This window comes from Microcebus murinus, chromosome 6 (assembly GCF_040939455.1).
Source record: "Microcebus murinus isolate Inina chromosome 6, M.murinus_Inina_mat1.0, whole genome shotgun sequence".
Taxonomy (NCBI): Eukaryota; Metazoa; Chordata; class Mammalia; order Primates; family Cheirogaleidae; genus Microcebus; species Microcebus murinus.
This window is the reverse complement of record NC_134109.1, coordinates 106907341-106924646: the sequence shown is the minus strand read 5'-3', so window position 1 is coordinate 106924646 and position 17306 is coordinate 106907341. Positions and strand designations below refer to the sequence as shown.

The window sequence follows — 17306 nt, the reverse complement described above, 5'->3', positions numbered from 1 at the left end:
TTCATATAATTTGATCATGTTTATCTAGATTGTTAGCTTTTTGAAGGTGGGAACCATATATTTTATTTTTATTCTCTTTCTTAAAAGATCATAATTGTCGCCTTGGAATAAGTGTCCAGTGAAGACTTAACAAGGGATTGAAGGATTTTTCCATTGGCAAACCATGTTAGGGCAGCATTTACTATGTTGGCTTTAATGTAAACAGCTGAATTGTTTCATTCAGGTGGAAGAGCACAATGGTCACATCTTTAAGGCCACCCAATATAGCATCCCTACATACTGTGAATACTGTTCTTCTTTGATATGGATAATGGACCGAGCCTCTGTTTGCAAATGTAAGTATGAGATATCTTTCAGAACATTTTGTAAACCAACTTGACATTTCTATTTCCTTGAATTTTCTTGTATCTTCTTTAACATAAAGGAGTAATTCACACTGCCTCAATTTTTAGCCTCATCTCTCACTATACTCTCCTTCACCTCTTCTTTGTATCCAAACCAGATATTTTGGTGTTACTTGGTCACTGAGAGCTTTGTACTTGCAGCTCACTGTCTGAAATGCTCTTCTCCCAGATTTTAGTATGGCTTCATATTTCAGTTTAATTCATGTCTACACTCACATGTCACTTCCTCAGAGAGCTCTTTCCTTACTCTTCTATCTAAAATGCCACCCTGTCTCCAAATTCTCTATCCTTGTACTCGGATTTAATACTTTTTATAGCACTTATCACCAGCCAAAATTATAGTAAGTGTTCATATTTCTTGTTTTTCATTCTATCCTACTACAATATATGCTCTATAAAGTCAGGAAGCTTATCTATCTCTTCTATATCACCAGTGCCTAGAACAGTTCTGGCACATAATAAGTTTTAATAAATATTTGTTCGGTGGATGGACCTATAGATGGATGGGTGGATGAGTGAACACATTTTTACATTATAGCCAAAAAGGTACTTTTCTATTGCAATCCTTTCACCAGAATATATAAATCCTAAAATGTGAGTAGAGACTCTTTGTAGATCAACTTAGTTCTGGCTTATAGTGGACGTTTTTAGCTTCTACTCCCTTTATTTTATACATCTGCTCTGGTTCTGTCATTAAATCTGTGAAGCTTTGCTTTTACTAGTGAGCTAGAACTGAATGAAGGAAATATTTGGAAGAAACAACTTGTTCCACAAGGATGACAACAAGGATGATAGTCATGTTCACTATATATAGTGGATATATTCACATGTTCCATGTTTTGACAGCAGTTTTCCATATTGTTTAATTATAAGTAGTCAGAAAAAATTATCATGAGAGTGAAAATAGGAAGTAGTTTGAAATGTCCTTGACTGCTTAATGTTAGTCTGGCTCTTGTATGCTTAGAGTAATTTCTTCTGTGACTTCAAGCTGAAAGTTAATAGAATTTGCTTTTTTATGACTATGATGGGCTTGGTTTGATTTGCTTTCTTAATAGAATTAATTAACTTTCTTTGTTATTATCCTGGTGATTTCACCCATACAATGATATGGGCTCCCCTATTTGATCTTGGCCTTGAAACCCCCACAAGTTATACTTGAGAAACTCAAGAAAGGATATTCAGGTGTTAGTATGCAGAAGTCAGAACTGGTGTAGCCAAATGACATAGATCAGCTATGTTCTCAGTATTCTCTTCTTGATGTGCCTTTTCCTGCTCACCAACTGCCCAGCCACCCTGTTGTCTACACTCCAATAAATTAATTTTGCTTTGAACCTTTTCTTTACCTCATTTTCCCAACTGATACTCTTTATTATCTGGTTCCTTAGAGCTCTATTCTGGACCTTTAGAAACAATAAATAAGACCTTTTTTATATCTTAATGTGCTGCCCAATTTGTTTTCATTTCCGGAAGGGTCTTTGACAGTAATACTTTCCTTATCCATATGAATGAGTCTTAATAGGTATTTCTGGCATTTTAGCAGGTTGTAGAGCATATATGTGAGAGAACATGAACACTAATTTCTGAATCAAACCACAAAGATAAATATCCTGCTGCAATTTGGAGGAGGATAGTATAGAGACAGGACGGGCAGTCTTAAAAAATAGGACTCTTTTTCATTAACAGTGGCTAGAGATTTTAGGCATGTTTTCCAACTTCACTATCCCCAAGAGAATAGGTTAAAATCCTTTTTAGCTATAAGATAGTACAAAGTATATGTATATATGGTATTATAGCAGTCTGAGATTTAAAGAAAAAACTTACGTCCAAAATGAAGTTATAAACTTGATTAATTCTTACCATTGATGTGCAGACTTGTAAAAATGCTATATTCTTAACCCTTTCAGTATGCAAGTATGCTTGCCATAAGAAGTGCTGTCTGAAAACCACAGCCAAGTGCTCTAAAAAGGTAAGAAGTCATCACCTATCAGTGATATATAATGGATCTATTAGGTTTTCTGTGCCTTATAGAAAGAATCAAGGCCTCTTTGATGGTTTAGATAGAGTAGTGACCACAATCATAGTAAGAAATGTGTTTTATATCATGTTCCAGCATATACATGTAGGGGGATGTATGTACATAACTGAACTGATTTTTATGGAACTATATTATCTCTACTGTATGTGAGCTACTATTTTAATTTCACAAGTCACAATTTGAAAAACACTGCTTTTAAAAGTTTCCCACTTCCTTAAACACTTTTGAGTCTTCAGAGGAATTGTCCTTAAGACAGTGGGCTACAAGTAAAGAAGAACAAATTTAAATATGAACAACAAAGTTCACCAGCATAGCTGGTGTTTTTACATATTTCTATTTGGGTACACAGAGACCTAAAAGATACTGAAGAAGTATTCTTTGATACCTGAAGCAATCATTTTTAAATAATTTCTGGCTTTTATTGATATATAATCACAACATTTTCTTATTTATTAATCACATACCAACAATTTTTTACAATATTATGCAAATCTGAAGTATAGTATAAATATGTGTGCGTGTGTTTGCAACCTATGTATAGAATTTTCATCTGTTCCAAATTAATAGACAAATCATGGCAAAATACAGAGAGAAATTTGATCAGGACTTAAAAAGTTATACAGTGGGCCGAGTGCGATGGCTCATGCCTGTAATCCTAGCACCCTGGGAGGCCGAGGTGGGCGGATCGTTTAAACTCAGGAGTTCGAGACCAACCTGAGCAAGACCAAGACCCCATCTCTACTAAAAATAGAAAGAAATTAGCTGGACAACTAAAAATATATAGAAAAAATTAGCCAGGCATGGTGGTGCATGCCTGTAGTCCCAGCTACTTGGGAGGTTGAGGCACGAGGATCGCTTGAGCCCAGGAGTTTGAGGATGCTGTGAGCTAGGCTGATGCCATGACACTCTATCCCGGGCAACAGAGTGAGACTCTGTCTCCAAAAAAAAAAAAAAAATTATATATATATTACAGTGAAATTGAGTGAGACATTTGCTTCCAGCTAAGATGGAGTAGATTGTGGCAGACCAATTCTAAAAAAGTCTGTGTTAGCAAGCATCAGGGAGCTTCCCAGGCAGATTGGACTTTAGGGGACTAGATCCTAGAGAGAAGTGAATGCAGCATAGTGGATTAATGTATATCCAAAAAGTGAAATATTTTTCTCCTAGTGGGAATTTTTCAATTTTTGTTGTAGGACAAGAAACCAATATTCTGGGCAGAGGGCCACATTTAAGAGTCAGAAAGGCAGAAGAGCTTTTAGCAATTTCATAGGACTGTAGAGACAAAAATTGGAGTTTGGGTCTGCCAGGACTTGAAGGGACCATGATTCAGTCATTTAGAGAAGTGAGCCCAAAACTGAAGAGACTTTTCCCCTCAAAGCATTTTTAAATTCTTAAGCTGTACAGGGCAAAAGGCTTAGAAGCTCATCAGAAAAGAAGATTAGAGTTTTCTGCAGTTTCACAGTGCTAAGTGGAGAAAAATTGAAATTACAGTATCCACCATCAGAGAGGGGGACCCTAGTCAATACCCTAGACTCTCGGTGAGACCTCTGAAGAATTACACCCTAGGAATAGAGGTGAACTGTTGACAGATTGAGCTTAATAAAACAGTAAACCAGTCCTTTGAGGCAGTCCTTGATTGGATTAAGGTGATCTTTTCCTTATTCTAATAAGCCACCCATGAGAGAATAGAGTGAAACCTTTTTAAAGAGAGAAAATCCCCTAGAGCTGTCACAGTATTTTCATATATAATATCAGACATAAGTGAGATGAAGAAAAAAATAAATAGGCAATATCAATAGACTCATAGATAACCCAGTTATAAAATTACCAGATATTAATTCATAGTTTTAAAATTTTTTTGTTACTATATCTAAATAATAGTTAAGTCAGGCTGGGCGTGGTGGCTCACGGCTGTAATCCTAGCACTCTGGGAGGCCTAGGCGGGCTGATCGTTTGAGCTCAGGAGTTTGAAACCAGCCTGAGCAAGAGCGATACCCCGTCTCTACTATAAATAGAAAGAAATTAATTGGCTAACTAAAAAATATATATATATAAAATTAGCTGGGCATGGTGGCGCATTCCTGTAGTTCCAGCTACTCAGGAGGCTGAGGCAGTAGGATTGCTTGAGCCCAGGATTTTGAGGATGCTGTGAGCTAGGCTGACGCCATGGCACTCACTTGAATTTGTCGGTCACCAAGTAGTACATTGAATCTACATGAATAAAATGATGTGTAGGGATTATATTAGGTATAATAAGTAATCTAAGGATGATTTGAAGTATATGGGAGGAAGTGTGACTTTAGCATCCACGAATTTTGCTATCCAAGTGGAGTCCTGGAACCAATCCCCCATGGATTTTAAGGGACAACTGTATTAAACATATTTAAATATATATTAACAGATTTAAATATATATGTTAACAGAATCAAATGGAAATTCTAGCAGTGAAAAAATACAGTTGAAATTATAAATTCAAAAAATAGTTTTAATGACCATAGCAGAAGATAAGACTGGTGAGTTGGGTCAGTGGATATATCCTGACGTGGAGAACGAAAAGAATGAGGAAATAAACATGAGAGACATAGGGGAAAGGATCAAAAGTTCCTAAATTTATGTAATCGGAGTCCAAGAGGAAAGGAAAGAGAACAAAGGAGAAGCAATATTTGAGAGATAGTGGCTAATACATGCAGTCACAGGTTCATAAAGCACTTTTACCCTAAAGTGGAGCAAATACAAAGAAGGCTAAGGAAAAGAAAACGAAAATTTTGTAAAAGCAGTCAGAAAGGAAAAAAGTAAATATTGCCTAAAGTAACAATGTAAAGACTGCAATTGACTTCTGAACAGAAATGATGGAATCCAAGAAACAGTGGCTTGGCATCTTTTAAGTGTTGTAGGAAACGAAGACCAATGCAGGATTTGGTCCCCACTGGAAATACCCTTCAAAAGTGAAAGTGTTGTGAAGACATTTTCAGACAAACACAAAGTCAGAATTTCTTACCAGCGGACTTGTATGAAAAGAAATACTAAAGGAGGTTCTCCAGGCAAAAGGAAAATAGTCTCAAATGGAAACAAATACAGGAAGGAATGAAAAACAATGGAAAGAGTAAAAATATGTGTAAATATAAATGTAAATTGACTGAAAACATGATTTATTCTGGGGCTTGAAGTATGTATAGAATTAAAATGCATAACAACAGCAATACAAAAACATTGGTTTGGTGGATTCAAAATATTCTAAGGTCCATGTATCATCTGGGAAGTAATAAAAGTGTTAAGAATGTATTAGACTTACATATGTTATGGATATTTGTTAAAATTTCTAAAGTAACCACTAGAAAAGCAATAAAAGGATTATAACTTAAACACTAATAAATAGAGTAAAGAGGAAAAACAAAAAATATTGATTAATGTAAAGGAAGGCAAGAAATAAGAGAAAAGGAAACATAAAACAGGTTAGACAAAGAGAAAATAAAGAACAGATTGATAGATACAATTCCAAATATACTGGCAATTACATTAAATGTTAAATGAGTAAATACTCCAAATAAAGTTAAAATCAATGGAAAAATCTTAGTGATACACTGTTTACAAGAGACAAACAGAAAGATATAGAAAGGTTGAAAGCAAAAGGATAGAAATAGTAGCATGCAAAAACTAATAGAAAGGTGGTGTGATTATACTAATATTAAAGTGTATACTAAGGCAAGAAGTATTACTTCAGGTAAAGATGTCTCATAATGATAAAAGGGTGAACCCATCAGGAAGTTATAAAAATCTAACTTTATAAGCCTCTAATATTATAGCTTTAATACCTGGCAGACAAAACTGAGTAAGGATGAAAATGATATGAAAAATTTGACATAATTGGCATATATTGATCCTCTTATCCTACAACTGCTGAATACAGATTATTTTCAAGTTCCCATGAAACATATGATAAAATTGATCATGTGCTGGGCCATAAAGCAAATGCCTACAAATTTCAAAGGATTGAGAGTATTTTCTTTGACCACAGTGGAGTTAAGGTATACATCAACAAAAGATAACTAGATGATTCTCAAATGTTGGGAAATTAAGCAATGTATTTCTAAACCACAATAAAAATAGAACAATATTTTGAACTAAATGATATGAGTGTGATATAGTAAAGGTAATATACAATCAAAGTTGTACTAAAAGAAAAATTTATAGCTTTAAGCACATATATTAGAAAAGGAACAAGGCTGGAAATGATTTAAACTGTTATCTCGAGAAGGTAGGGAAAAAAAACCCAAAAACCCAGCAAATTAAACCCAAAGATGGTAGAAGGATGATAATAGTAAAATAAATGAAATCAAAAGCATTTGTGCACTAGAGGAAAATCTACAAACCCAAATTTTGACTCCTGGAAAAGACTAAGAAAATAGATAAATTTTAGTAAGAATAATCATATAATGAACATTATGTGAAATATCCCCAAACTGGAAGAAACCTAAATATGTATCAGCAGTAGAATGAATAAGTAAATTGTGTCATATTTGTATAATAGTATATAGCAATTAGATTAAACTATTGGTACTCACAAACAAAATGTTTATTGAAAGAAGCCAGAGTATGTACTCTGTTAAAGCATTTAAATAAAGTTTAAAAATAGATGAAACTAACTCATGGTATACATGGTATACATATTATATGATTCTATTTGTATAATATTCAAAAAGCAGGTAAGACTCATTTATAGTAATAGAAGTATAGATACTGATTATTTGTGAAGAGTGAAGGGCATAGTGGCTGAGAAGGACTTGGGAGAATTTTAGACTGTTGATAATATTCTAATTCTTAATTTGATCCTGGTAACAAGTGTGTATTTACTTTGTGAAAATCTGTTAAGCTATATACTTAGGATTTGTACATTTTATGTAGATCATATTTCAGTAAAGATTTTGTTTAAAGTACACATTGAAGCTAATTTGGAGGGAAAATAACTATAGAAACTTAAATTTTTTGTCTATGGCCATACCACCCTGAATGCGCCTGATCTCATCTGATCTCGGAAGCTAAGCAGGGTTGGGTCTGGTTAGCACTTGGAAGGGAGAAACTTACATTTTTTTCAGTTGATAATAGTAAAATTAATTTCCCCCTTAATTTCAAGAAACGGAATTTTCCAGCAAGTGCGCTGTAGATTAGTTGGTTTCAAATTATTTTTAAAGTTTTTGTTTAATACTCTTAAGTTTGGGTGTTTTTTTTCTTTCATAATCTTAACATTTGTAATGCCATAGGGAGAGCCATACATTTAAATAGATTGTGTGGATGTTACAATGATAGTAAAACATTTGACTAACATTTATTTTAGTTTTAATCATTGTAGCAAGCATTATTATATTTTATTTCTATAATAATTTATTGAGTATTTGCCATAGGTACCATGCTGTATATGTTCAACTTAATCTTTACAACAACCTTCTGAGGTAGAAAGGTGGTTTTCCTATTGAAAATGTGAAATAATAACTTAGCCAAGTTCATGTAGTGACAATACAAAAATTTTAATTTGTCTTCTAAATAGTCCGAAAGTAAGTGTCCTTTCTGTTCTACCTCAGACCTAGAAATACTTTTCAGAGGTGTTGTATGATATTAAGATAATTTAATGGGCTTCAAAATTAATGTGAAATTCTGTAAGAATTAAGTGATGGAATACAGAGTATGTAGATGAATGAAGCAAAATAATACTGATGCAAACTAATAAACTGATTATATCTTTCCTTATTTAAAATTCTCTGATGGCTTCCCTTAGCTACTTTGCTTTGCCCACCTTTGTAGTTCTTTGTTTCCTGTATGGAAAAGGTCTTCTTGAGGCCGAGGCGGGCGATTGCTCGAGGTCAGGAGTTCAAAACCAGCCTGAGCAAGAGCGAGACCCTGTCTCTACTATAAATAGAAAGAAATTAATTGGCCAACTAATATATATAAAAAAATTAGCCAGGCATGGTGGCGAATGCCTGTAGTCCCAGCTACTCGGGAGGCTGCGGCAGTTGGATTGCTTGAGCCCAGGAGTATGAGGTTGCTGTGAGCTAGGCTGACACCACAGCACTCACTCTAGCCTGGGCAACAAAGCAAGACTCTGTCTCAAAAAAATAAAAAAAGGTCTTCATGCCTTCTTTACTTATGTGCTGCTTGCTTTCCAATACTAAGGTTAAACATCAGGTCTTTTTAATATCATTCATTAGTTGTTTGTTATCCATCCCAGTCTTTGCTGATCTAGCTGCCTCTCTTCTGTGGTTCCTTAATGCATAATAAATATGCTTATTATTCACTTATCTCCACACAATAACACTATTAGTTTTAGAAAAAAAACTGTCTCTTACTTGATTTTGTTTCCCTGGTACCTAGCACATAAATGACAAATGTATGAATGTAAGACTGGAAAGAGAAATTAGGATCAGTTCAAGTAGGGTCTTGAATGTCAGACTCAGGAATGTTTGCACTTTATTTTGATGTGTACTAATTAACCACTGAAGTTTTTTGAGGATAATAAAGTAGAGGAAATCAATGTGGGGAACTGGTCAAAAAGCTGTTAGAATAGTCCAATTGGGGAGTTATATAGATTTGTACTAGGGTCATGATACTGAGAACAGAAAAGAAAAAATAGAGAGGGTATATTATTTGACTAAAAGAACTTGGCAACTGTGGTTGGATGCAGGTTGAAGGAGAAAGTGGGGTGTATACAGTTTTATGTTAGGGAAGGAGAATGGTGCAGGAGAAAAAAAGAAAGATTTACAAAAGGTTTTCAGTCTTAGAGATAATACTTGACATTTTTCTTTTCTGTGAATCACTTCAAATAATCTTAAGGATGAGCTGTTATTTTGCAATCACATAAAGTATAGTTAATAAAGTATGATATCAGATGTGCTATTAAAGTCAGTTTAAAAAGCTATAAGACTAATCATGGGCCAATCTGTGCCTCTGCCTTGAGTTATGAAAGTTAAACTTCTATAAAGTTTATATATACACCAAAGCATTCTTATGTTTCAGAAATTATTAACAGCTCTAATTCATATCATGTTTCAGAAATTATTAACAGCTCTAATTCATATCAAATCAGTAGATTTTCTGGTGGTACTTGGTAAATGTTCAAGCTGTTTGCATTCAAAATTCAACCCCTTCTCCCACACCGAAATCCTATCTTTCCTTGAAGAGATTTTTGACAGGAAGGGAAATAGTAGCCCTTTGCCACTGCCTTCATTCTCCACTCCATTATTTTCTTTTGGGGATTCTCAGTGGGAGAGGATTGAAACAAATACCTTATTTATTTATACTTTAACTGTATAACAAATACCTTATTTATTTATAATTTAACTGTAATTCCCTTTCTCCCAACTCTTGTAACTATGCTCACAAAACTTCAGGGAAATAAAAAGTAGTTCCTCTTCAAGAATTGGTTAAACATGTTTAAAGATGTTTGAATACGTTTGGAAACAAACAGTTATCTTCTGTTTAGTATGATCCAGAGCTATCATCTCGACAGTTTGGAGTTGAACTGTCCCGTTTGACCAGTGAAGACCGAACTGTTCCTTTAGTGGTGGAAAAGCTCATAAACTACATTGAAATGCATGGACTGTATACAGAAGGCATTTACCGAAAGTCTGGTTCAACTAATAAAATCAAGGAGCTTCGACACGGTCTAGATACAGGTAAGAGAGTGCCCTCCAGATCATGACCAAATACTTTTAAATAAGTCATTTCATGCTCTTAAAGTTTTCTTTTTCTTTTTTTTATTTATTTCAGCATATCATGGGGGTACAAATGTTAAGGTTATGTATATTGCCCTTACCTCCCCCACCTTGAGTCAGAGCTGTAAGCACGACCATCCCCTAGACGGTGTGCCTTGCACTCATTATGTTTGTATATACTCATCCCCTCCTCCCCCCTCCCACCTGCCTGACACCTGATAAATGTTATTCCTATATGTCCACTTAGGTGTTGATCAGTTAATACCAATTTGCTGGTGAGTACATGTGGTGCTGGTTTTTCCATTCTTGGGATACTTCACTTAGTAGAATGGGTTCCAGCTATATCCAGGAAAATACAAGAGGTGCTATATCACCGTTGTTTCTTATAGCTGAATAGTACTCCATGGTATACATATACCACATTTTATTAATCCACTCATGTATTGATGGGCACTTAAATTTTTCATTACATGTTGATTCTTTACTTATAGCCAGAAGAATGAGATATTTTCTGCAGTGCTTGATTGTCATTTTGTGGCTTTCTAAAGAGTTTTTGGTTTTATGTGGTCCTTTTAGCAAACATACGAGTATATATTTGAGTGTATATATTGTATATTAAGTGTATCATTTGTACAAGGCATTACTGAGTACTTGAGACAGATTCATTTAATCTTTTTCATAATTCAGTAAGATCAGTATACCTCTAATTTAAAAAGAAGAAAATTTAGATTCAGAGAAATTAATGAGCTATTGATAATGATGCAGTGAACTATGCTGATGATTTTATAATAATCTTCTTTCTTTTTTTTTTTAATAATAATCTTAACAACCCCATGAATTAGGGATAGTATTATCCCCATTTACAGATACAGTAATTTAGGCTTACAGAGGTTCTTCCCCGAAGACTTATCACCCATAAGTGACAAAGTTGGGAGTTCACCCCAGATCTTCTGAATTCATAATCTAAGCTACTGCCCATTACCCTTGATTACTCTGACTCCAAATGGTGCTCTTTCCAGTGTATCTTCTTGCCTACCTACATTGATGATATAGTGACTTAAACTGATAATTAGTGAGTTGAACACGTGTCTTTGTAGAGCTCTAGCCTCAGTCCTGGAATGTATACACTGGCTTTGGTTTCACTCTCAACCTCTGTTCTTTACCACTGTTGGAAAGGAATAGATCTTGTTGAACCAAAGTTAGGTACAAAGCTTGTCCCTGTGTAGCCAACAACCTACCCACAATGATGTTTCTTATGAACAAATCAGTGAGAAATGAATTAGTATGGAAATGATAACAGAATGCCTGGTAAAACTCAAGCAGACCAGAGACTTGGTTTACAAACAGTTGCCAGCTTTGTCGCTTGTACTTTGGAGTAGCACAAGTACAAATCATTCATCCTGTATCCTCCCAATCATTTAATCTGTATAACCTCAGGGAGTTTATAAGTGAAATAGGGTAAAGGTGTTTTATTTAATTTCCTAAGTTCAATTATCACTGTCCTTTCATCTCTAAGAATGACTTAAAATCAGCCCTATTTTTAGAAAATGCCCATTTATGCTTTCTTTCCATTGTCTTCTAAAACATTGGTACTCAAAAGTATGGTGTACACATCCGTAACAGAATAAGTACAGAGATTGTGAAAGCAAGCATTTATAAACATTTATAGCAGTTTAATAATGTTTCCACATCACAAATATGTGATCTTTTATTTTACACATTTCAGTCAACAACACATTTGGAAAACAAACAAGAACTATTTCTTCACAGTTAGAAGCATTGTTCCAAAGCATGGAATTAGATTGTGGAAGATACAAGTTAGTCAGCTTAAGAAACTTGAAGACCTCTGTTAGTGATGGTAGTTTCTAAGTGAATTATTTAAATCATTTTGAATGTTTTGGCTTTGCTATCTACTTTTGTCTCTAAATAGATGCTGAGAGTGTAAATCTAGATGACTATAACATACATGTCATTGCAAGTGTATTCAAACAATGGCTTCGAGATTTGCCCAATCCGCTCATGACCTTTGAACTCTATGAGGAATTTCTTCGAGCTATGGGTAAGCACAGGCTTCTTGGGTTTAGAAAAAAGGCCTATATCCGGGAAAGGAATGCCATCTTCATTAGAGATTATTAAGCCATCCTCTAATGCTTTAGTCTTTACAGATCCAAAGATAAGCTTTTAACAGTCAATATAAAACTCCCAGTGTACCCTCACCTATTTAAATGAGTCTCTTTAGAGATTCATTAAAATATCAGTATCTTAGAAGTTTTCTGAGTAAACCATTTTGTTGCTTCTCACAAAGAGATTGAAAGACTAGGGTTATAAAACAGATTAAAAGATTAAATCTGAGATTTAAAAGTATGCTTATGAACGTTCATTTAAATTGTGAATCTAGGCAAGAGCTATGTGTAAAGCTAGCTGTTTGTTTTATGCCAGGCCTAACAGGTTTTGGAGTTTAGTTTCTCAGTGTCATAGATTTATAGAATATTGATGAAGGCCTGCCTAGAGGTATTTAGGCCTTGAGGATTTATAAATTATATGACAAATTGATTCCATTTCTGTTTTACTGGAAATCAATATGCCACACAATGGCTGGAAACTAGACCATCTCTTTCCCTTTGCTGTAATTAAGGATTACTGTGTTGTAGATTAAAATTTAGGAGACTGCTTATGAATATAGAGCTCAAGCAAGTGAGTAAAGTGGTAACTGTGAGTTGCTCTTTTCCTGCCAAAAGGCATAACTGCCTCTCCTAAACCTCTAGAGCTAGCCTTCCCTGCTTACATAGTGTCTGTCTGGGAGGAGGATGTAGCATATAAGAGGGGATATTTAGTTATATTTGCTATTCTGATGTTTTTAGGCCTACAGGAGAGGAAGGAGACAATCCGTGGTGTATACTCTGTGATTGACCAGCTCTCCCGAACTCATCTCAATACTCTGGAACGCCTCATCTTTCATCTAGTCAGGTAGCCTCAACAAGCAAGGGAATGTTTTGTTTTGTTTTTTTGATACAGAGTTTTGCTCTGTCGCCTGGGTAGAGTGCAGTGACATCATCATAGCTCACTACAGCCTCCAGCTCCTGGGCTCAAGTGATCCTCTTGCCTTAGCCTCCCAAGCAGCTGAGACTACAGGTGCACCCAATGATGCCCGGCTAATTTTTCCAATTTTATTAGAGACAGGGTCTCGTTCTTGCTCAGGCTGGTCTCTAACGCCTGAGCTCAAGCAGTCCTCCTGCTTCAGCATTCCAGAGTGCTAGGATTACGGGCTTGAGTCATTGCCCCCGGCCACAAGGGAATGTTTAATAGTTTCTGGATTCTTTTAAATAAATAAAGAGCTTCTCCATTTAGAAAACTGACATATATTAGGTTATTAAGTATGAAATGTCCAATTTCCTTAAGTACTAAGTTTGACAGTTGATATTTCTGACATTTCACTTTGACACTTCTTGTTTTATTTTTATCGTGATGGTACGTCCTCATTCTTTCAAATGTACGATTTGGCTTATGATTCTCTTTCAAATTTTTTTAGAGCAATTTTTGTGAAGCCATGGATAAGTCAAAAATTTGTGTTATTTTAGGATACGAGTTCCACCATGGAACCAGTGAAGTGGAGACAGCTTGAAATATCAATGAAGTGTTTGGGAAGGGTGTGGCTAATGAATGCACAGTACATCGATGGTTTGAGAAATTCCATTCCAGTGATTTTAGTCTTGAAATAAGCCATGTGGGCAACCAAGGTGAATAATGATGAGCTGAAAGCTGCAGTGGAGGCAAATACATCTCAACCTACTGGTGAATTAGCAGCAAGGTTTGACGTTACTATTCCAACAATATTGGCCCATTGGAAACAAATGGACTAGGTAAAGAAGCTGGATAGATGGGTTCTGCATGAATTAAACGAGCATTAGAAGAGAAATTGTCTGGAAGCTTGCCTTTCTTTGCTGTCATGACATAAAGGCAAACCATTTCTAAATGGTATTGTTACATGTGATGAAAAATAGATTCTTTTTGATAATCACAAGCATTAATGGTTGGATAAAGATGAAATGCTGAAACATAGTCCTATATATTTAAACCTAATATTCATCAAAAAAAGCTAATGGTGTCTGTTTGGTGGTCCAGCGCTGGTATTGTACACTACACCTTCATGAAACCTGGTCAGTTGATTGCAGCGGATGTCCACTGCAGCCAAGTGGATGAAATGATGAGGATGCTTGCAATTAAGCAGCCCAGATTGGTCAGTAGAGACAGGCCAATCCTCTTTCAAGACAGTGCTCTATCACATGTCACATAAACGACGCTCAAACGACAGAAGCTGGACTTAGAAACTCTCTATCTTCCACTGTATTTACCAGACCTTGCACCAACCGATTATCACTTCTTCTAGGCTTTGGATCACTTCTTTTTTTTTTTTTTTTTTTTTTTTGAGACAGAGTCTCACTTTGTTGCCTGGGCTAGAGTGCCATGGCATTAGCCTAGCTCACAACAACCTCCAACTCCTGGGCTCAAGCGATCCTCCTGCCTCAGCCTCCCAAGTAGCTGGGACTACAGGCATACTTCACCATGCCCGGCTCATTTTTTCTATATATTTTTAGTTGTCCAATTAATTTGTTCCTATTTTTAGTAGAGATGTGGTCTCGCTCTTGCTCAGGCTGGTCTCAAACTCCTGACCTTGAGCCATCTGGCTGCCTTGGCCTCCTAGAGTGCTAGGATTACAGGTGTGAGCCAAAACGTCCGGCCTGGACCACTTCTTACAAGGAAAAATGTTCAATTCTCAACAAGCTGTAGAAAATGCCTTTTATGATTTCATCGCCACTTGCTTTCCAGCCCTCTTCGCTGCTGTCATAAACAAGCTACCATTAAGATGGCAAAACTATTGATAGTTTAGGTGGATATTTGTACTGCTTCTTGTTTGAGATATAATAAACTAAACTTTTGATTCAAATCGGACATTTCATATATAATGACTTACTATTTCTTTTTCTTCTTTTTATAAAGTCAGTATCTCAAATGGGTGGTTAGGATTCCTTGTAGCATAAATCTTGAGCTGAGCTGAACTACATGGCAAGTGTTTCTGTGCCCTTATTTGAGCCATTTAGCAGCTTTAGCTTCATGGTGGCACTCTGTAGCTTAGCTTGTTATTTTAACTCCTGAACTAGAAAGGATGTATATCTGTTGACATAACCTAATTCATGGGAAGTGAGTTCAAATCATGCTCAGCAATTGATTGACCAAAGGGGTGTCAGGAGTAGTCTCTCTTCCCCTCTGTGTAAATTTCAGCAGTAGTTGAGAAGAAAGCCATCTTTCTTTTTGGTTTGATATATAACTGTCTGAAAATGCCTTAAAGCATCTACTCTGCATTCTTTAGACATGTTTGTCTGGTGATATTGGTGTTGAGCAGTAGGTCACAAATTTCCCTTGGTAAGAAATCTGCTGACCTAGACTGCTTCAAGTAAGGAACAAAGTGAAAGTACATTCTCCAGAGGCAAAGGAACAGCTTTGGGAAGTCTATAGTGTCTCCCTTTAACTGATGTGGATATCTTTCCAGTACTATGCAGTTGATGTCATACTGTCTTTCACTCATCTCTTCCACCTGCCTCTCTACTCTTCTCCTTTTTTATCTCCTTTTTACTTATTTTTTGCTTTGTTTTGTTCCTTAGGATTGCACTACAGGAAGATACTAATCGAATGTCTGCTAATGCTTTGGCCATTGTGTTTGCACCTTGCATTCTGCGCTGCCCAGACACCACTGACCCACTACAAAGCGTACAGGACATCAGTAAGACCACCACGTAAGGCCAGTCATCATCACCTCTGCAAGACCTCAGGGATTTCTGAGTTGTTTCAGTCATTTTACCCAGATACAAAACAGTGAATGATTTCATAAGTTGAGGTGTTTTTAAAAAGATTGTTGGACACTGTTGGGTTTTCTTACACTGAGGATGCAAACTCTTAGATTCAATCTAGCTGAGCATTGTTAGTTTTAAAAGGTCTTATTTTTTAAATTGAGCTTTTCTTTAGGACTTCTTATAGTTTCTAAATAGATTTTAAAATTCCATTTTACCAAATTGCATATACTTTGTATTGTCCTATAATCTAGTCTAACTATGGTCTTATGGCTCTGAATCCCTTTAGTCTTAATATCTCAATATTCCTACATTTTACCTTGGTGTTTTTTCTTGAGCATCTGCTTTCCTTTTGAAGTGGTTTTCTTCTGCTTTCCTTTTTAATCTTGACTGCAAAAGGAACTTAAAAAAAAAAATCAGTATTTGTATGAGAGTCTGATTTAATTGGTCTGGGATTTAGCCTGGCATCTTCAAATGGCTTCTAAAGTGTAGCCAAAGTTGTGAACCACCATTCTAAACCTTGTCTCTTGAGTTCATAAAGTAAGGGATGTTGTTTTTTTTCTTCAACTGTCTACCACACTTAGATAAAAAAACAGTCTGTGGATGCTGTACTTTATTTAATTTACTTCAGCTCTTAACAGTTTTCTCTCTTCCTCCTGTTTCAGCTGTGTCGAGCTCATTGTTGTGGAACAAATGAATAAATATAAGGCTCGTCTCAAAGACATCAGTAGCCTGGAATTTGCAGAGAATAAGGCAAAGACCAGGCTGTCACTGATTCGTAGATCAATGGTAAGATGCAGATGTGGAATCACAGGGAAAAATGGGAACCTTCTTGGGATTTTAAATGTGCACTTTTAGGTTACGGAAGGATTATTGTCAAATCTTTTTCATAAGGGACAAATAAAAAAATCACTAAATGTTAGGGTGCTATGGATGCCCCATGTTTAATCTGCTAGCTCTCTTTTTTTATGTGTACAGAATATGTGATTAAATGTGTAGAATTTTTTAAATCAGATATTTGGATAAAATGTTGGTGGCTTAATAATCTGCCTTGTTTTCTTTTAATGTCCTTTTTTATGAAAACTTAATGCTATCCTAACTTTTTTCTCTACTTCCTTCCACCATCTGTTCCCACCTTCAATCATGTCATTTTTGGTGGTCCTGCCAAGACTCCTGAGGTACAGAGAATTTAATCAGTTGCAACCAAATCATTCGATTCTTAAGGAAATGGAATTCCATCTATGAGTCTACTATTATCAAATAAAGATTTCTTGAAGGATTTAGTGTTAGGTTTTGAGAAAAAGCCTTGTAAAAATGA

At 35.6% G+C, this 17306-nt stretch overlaps 1 protein-coding gene across 11 annotated transcripts in view; it reads left to right on the top strand.

Moving 5' to 3' along the window:
- MYO9A (myosin IXA) overlaps positions 1–17306 on the top strand; it is a 257752-nt gene that overhangs the window by 223957 nt on the left and 16489 nt on the right. For all 11 annotated transcript variants that reach the window (XM_076004523.1, XM_076004524.1, XM_012768294.3 and 8 more), the window contains 7 exons: positions 224–335; positions 2309–2370; positions 9911–10103; positions 12073–12201; positions 13004–13109; positions 15803–15934; positions 16654–16777. In XM_076004523.1, the coding sequence (XP_075860638.1) occupies positions 224–335; positions 2309–2370; positions 9911–10103; positions 12073–12201; positions 13004–13109; positions 15803–15934; positions 16654–16777 (858 nt within the window). The remainder of the gene's footprint in view (positions 1–223; positions 336–2308; positions 2371–9910; positions 10104–12072; positions 12202–13003; positions 13110–15802; positions 15935–16653; positions 16778–17306) is intronic.